The sequence below is a fragment of the Quercus lobata genome, chromosome 6 (genome assembly GCF_001633185.2).
Source record: "Quercus lobata isolate SW786 chromosome 6, ValleyOak3.0 Primary Assembly, whole genome shotgun sequence".
NCBI lineage: Eukaryota > Viridiplantae > Streptophyta > Magnoliopsida > Fagales > Fagaceae > Quercus > Quercus lobata.
In genome coordinates this window covers 48,047,564-48,052,462 of record NC_044909.1, presented here as the reverse complement: position 1 = coordinate 48,052,462, position 4,899 = coordinate 48,047,564, and the positions used below count along the sequence as shown (strand labels likewise).

The following is a 4,899-nucleotide window of genomic DNA, read 5'->3' as shown; positions in this document are numbered from 1 at the left end:
GGCATGTAGCTTAATATATATACATTAAAGTAGTTAAGATAATTTACTCTAAGTGGATATGTAATTGGAAACGTTTCAAGAAGTTTAGGTTTTATAAACTATTATTCTAATTAAAACCATGTTACCAATTTTTTTTTTTTTTTTGACAGAACCATGTTACCAAAATTTTAAGAAACCTAGAACTATTTTTTTGACTTTTGAGTATCTATTATAATCTTTTTTAAATAAAAATATTTTTTTATTGCTTCCAATATTTCCTGTATATTTTCTTAAGGCATGGGGAGCTACCATCTGCAACACTCACCCGGTGTGTATTTTCTTGTTTAATCTTATTGATTCTAGTAAAATATTTTTTATATTCTACCTATGACTTTTAATTATTACCAAAAATAAACAATATATGATGGTCATGCGGCTAATGACGATGGTAATAATAACTAGTTTAGTCCTTGTAATGCACTACATTAAAACTTTAGGATGTTATTAACTTATTATTATTATCATCATCATTATTATTATTAATATTATAATCAACCTCGACAAAATATATTAGCTCAATTAGTAAAATTTCCTATTACATAGTAAAGGACATGATCGAGAGTTTTATAATTTAATTGGTTGACATATTTTATTGTTTTTAACAAAAGCATTTAAGATTTAAATCTCTTCTTTTTTTGTAACTATCAAAATAAAAAATAATAATAATAGTAACAAAAGACGTGAGTTCATAATTTCCAATCTTATTTACACAAAAAATAATTAGTATCTTGACGTATATCATATATTTAAATTCTTTCAAAAAAGGGTGTTGAATTCCACCACCACCAAAACTAATCAATGCTTGGTATGATAAGAAAGAGTAATTGATATATCATATCTATTTTTTATATTAAAAAAAAGCAACAAAATAGAAAAAGACTAAAATGCATTGAAAGTTTGGGCTTCCTATGCACTTTTGTCCTTCTCTGCATCATTACATTTTTCAGAAGCACTACGGGGAGCAGAAATTTATCAAAGATTTCTCTACGCCTGTCCATTTACACGTCCTTCAGCTGGCAATTCACAAAGTACTTGCATTCCATTCAGCCTCTTTCTTTCTTGTTTTGAAGAAAGATAAAAAGCATTTGCTTTCACAAGTTTTGCTCTGTAGAAGACCAATTAGGCAATCACTCAATCCTTACTATTGTTTTGATCTCTCGTCTGGTTTGAATGCAGGCGCAAGTTAACTCTTTTACGTGGGATATTCATCAAGGACACAGCTTGTGTCGACGTGATGTGATTCGAACTCGTGTCCAAAACTGGACTCAAGCTTAACTTAGTCATCAATAGGCCTGAGCAAAAATTGGGCAGCATGCTAGCCATGTGTCCAACCGTAGTTTTATACCATAGTTTATTTTCTTAAAACCAAATAAATCACAATAAGCATAAGCTCATCCATTTGTGAATTCATTCACACTTACTAATTACTAATTTTTTTTAGTAGTGTTTATTTCACACGCACTATTGCACACAAAATACACATGCAATTTTGCGCTTAAATCAAGATTTCTAAGTGTTTATCACTAGTTAATACCCATTCTTTTTTAATTAAGTACAAGGAACAAATAAGGATGGTGTTCTTAATGGACAATTTACCAAATTTAGGAAGCCATGGCAGTGATATTAGCGCATCCTTAATTGACAATAAAATGAAAAGAAAAAGGCATTGGGTAGAAACCGAGAAAGAAAGTGAAAAAGAAGAAAAATAAAGAAGGAAAGAAAAGCGAGTCAATGATTATTTCTCCATTACAGGAAATTGCTTCCCAAGGATTCCAAGGTTCTTTTTTTTTTTACAGCAGAGACTTCAATTACGATCTAATCATATTCCCTCCAACTCAAAGAGAGAGAGAGAACCCATAGGCGTCATCTTTCACCAACCAAACCCAACGTGAACCCCTCTCTCTCCCTCTGCTTGTACTGCTCCAACTCCATTTTTACCATTTTCTTTGCTAAATCCACCGTTTTGCTTTTCTCAATCTTAAGCTTCCTTCAACCACTACCCCAGCTCTCCAACTTTCACTTTGCACAGTGGGAGACATATTAGACCAAAGCTAAAAATTACACAACCCCACTTTCAACTTTACAATATTCTTGGAGCTCACTTAGCTAGATACAACACTTCTTCTTTTTTTTGCTTTCCTATTATTTTTCCACAATATCTGAACATGGGTTATTTTTTTTTTTTGCTACTTTGCTTTGCTTTTTTCAATTTAGTTCCACTGCTCAGAACAGTACCACTGAAGTGTCGGAGGCTGCTCATCCGAGAAGAAATTACATGCCTCCTCTCCGCTAAAGAAATTGTGCTCCTCCATTTTCACAAACTGTGGCTGGTACGTTTTCTGGAACTGAAAGCAGCCCATTGGCGACGAGGAATTGAATTTGAGAGAAGAACTCGAGGCCGCCTGAGAGGTGGACATCAAGAGCTGATTCTGAAGGACCCCAGATGAAGAAATCGCTGCGTTGGGACTGTTATCCTCGTTCAAGATCGCGCTCGAGTCACTGTCTGACGAGCCGTCTTTGAAGTCCCCTCTGAAGAGTGTGGCTCCCCCAACTCCATTGTTGTGGTTGAAACACTTAAAGTTTAAGTCTTTGGAGTCAGATGCAGGTAGAGGAGGAGAATCAGGAGCTGGTTTGCTCTGTTCCATCGCTTTGTTATCGGATTCGGCCACCACTATCTCTTCCTTCACTGAAAGATTAATGCTTTCTGTGTTTTCTTCATGGAGCTTTGCTTTCAATTCCTTTATCTGAAGCAACAAAAGCAAAAACCATTCAAAATTTTGATACATATATCACCGACAACATACCTCATGAAAGTGCCTTTTGAATAATATATATAAAGTAATTGGAATATGCTATTCACGGGAAACATAATGAACTTGACGCATTTACTAGCTAGAGAATTCAAAAACCGTGGATTTTATTTTATGGTGTACCTCTTTGAGCAGAGCTTCATTGTCATGTTGGAGATTATCGCAGTTGAGCTTGAGAGCTTCATAATTGCCTTTGAGAACTCCGTAGTCTCTTTCCAATTGCTTGGTTTTCCAACGGGCACGTCGGTTTTGAAACCAGACTGCTACCTGTCTAGGTTGCAAACCAAGTTCTTGAGCTAGCTTCACTTTTCTCTCGGGTTCGAGCTTGTTTTCGACCTCGAAATTCTTCTCCAAGGCCTTGACTTGTTCCACGCTTAATCGACGTTTCTTCTCGGCTATGTGGCCAGATTCTTCAACACAGCCTTCTTCATCTAAGCCATCCAACATGGACTGGAATTCCCTGCTATAAACATGGTTGGTTCTTGGACTATGTTCATCTACATCAATGAAAAAACAAAGAGACAATTAAAGATTAATTCTTTTGTCCCCAGCACAAACCATGTAAGACCCAGAAAGGAAAAACAAAATACAGCAATGAAGCATGGAAAGTTCCAAAATAGGAAAAAGACTACATAGATACAACAATTGAATTTGAAGCACAAAAAAGTGCTTGAAAATTAATGGGCATGTCTGAATCTTAGAAATACAACATTGAAAGGAGTTAATGAATTGTTTGTTAATAAACCTGTAGTTGGGCAGATGGACATCAAAGCACCCAAGGAGTCTGAGCTGCCAAGTCTCTTCATGACTGAGAAAGAAAAAGAATTTTATACAGATCTTACGAGATCAGGACCCTTTTCTTCTTTTTTTAAGTCTTTTTTTTTTTTTTTTTTTATAAATATTTTCAGTTGGATCTTTAAGAGCTCAAGGGGTGCTTAATACCAAGGTTTCACTCAAGAGAAGCCAATGAGAAAGAACCCCCATGTTGAGGACCTGACCAAATTGAACAAAGCTGTTTACAATTGTTCAGCCACTTCTCTCTCTGGGCTTTCCCATCTTTCTCTAGTTTCAATACTTCTTCTCCCCCCTCCGAACCCATCAAGAAAAGAAACCAAAACCCCACAAAACACAAAACCCAAACAGGCAAGCAAAAAACTCTAAAAATCAAGCCAAAACACAACCCAACCCACAAAGACAAATAAACGTGATCAACTAATACACTCCCTCACTCCACTCTTTCTCTCACTACATCATTACTCAATCAACTTAGGAGCCATATCTTTGCAGACTATTATAGACTGACTGTTTATCTACGATGGAAAACCGCAGAGCGAGAGAGAGAGAGTGTGTGTGTGAGAGAGAGAGAGAGTTGAAGTGAGAATGGGCAGATCAGTGAACCAGTTCATAACCCAGCTGGCCTCAAACTTTCTCTCTCTTAAATAAACCAACTTTGGTCAGATATGTGGTTAAAATCTTACTGGGGTTAGGTACACTGCAGTTAGCAAATTACAAATGAAATGAACCCAAAATTCAATCCAAATGAAACTTTCTGTCTACCGGCTATATCCGGTGGCTTTCCGGTTTTCGACCGTTTCATCAGAAATATCTTTTTGGGTTTTACAGACCGAAAATGCTAAGGCACCACTTTTGTTACCATTTGTATTCAACTTCTCATGCGACAAGTTGTGGCAAGTGGTGGGTGATAGAATAAAAATGATGATTTTATATGAGTTTATGTCTTTACTATTTATTGCTCGTCATGTGAATAAGTTATAGTAAAATTATGACAAAAGTTGTGATTTTAGTATTACTTTTTATAAACATAGGGTATTAATGGTAGAAGTCTTTAAATTGCTTCACTTGACGCTCAATTCAAGCGATAGCCCAATAAGACCCGGTGGTATTAGAATTGTGTAGTTAAATTATTAAATTTACTATATTTTAATAATTTAAGCTTTTAAGACAATTGATAATTTAACAAACGTGATATTACCCATTATCATTATGTAGTGTGGACTCAATGAGTCCACGGTTGGAGACCTTTTTCAAT

The 4,899-nt window shown here is 35.5% G+C and overlaps 1 protein-coding gene across 1 annotated transcript; it reads right to left on the bottom strand.

Moving 5' to 3' along the window:
- Positions 1 to 1,745: 1,745 nt before the first annotated feature.
- LOC115994501 (homeobox-leucine zipper protein ATHB-6-like) lies at positions 1,746 to 4,263 on the bottom strand. The gene is made up of 3 exons (XM_031118672.1): positions 3,595 to 4,263; positions 2,973 to 3,346; positions 1,746 to 2,783 (listed from the first exon to the last, which is right to left on the bottom strand). The coding sequence occupies exons 1-3, from the start codon at positions 3,653 to 3,655 to the stop codon at positions 2,250 to 2,252; spliced, it is 969 nt and encodes a 322-aa protein (XP_030974532.1). The 5' UTR covers positions 3,656 to 4,263; the 3' UTR covers positions 1,746 to 2,249.
- Between the last annotated feature and the right edge of the window lie 636 nt (positions 4,264 to 4,899).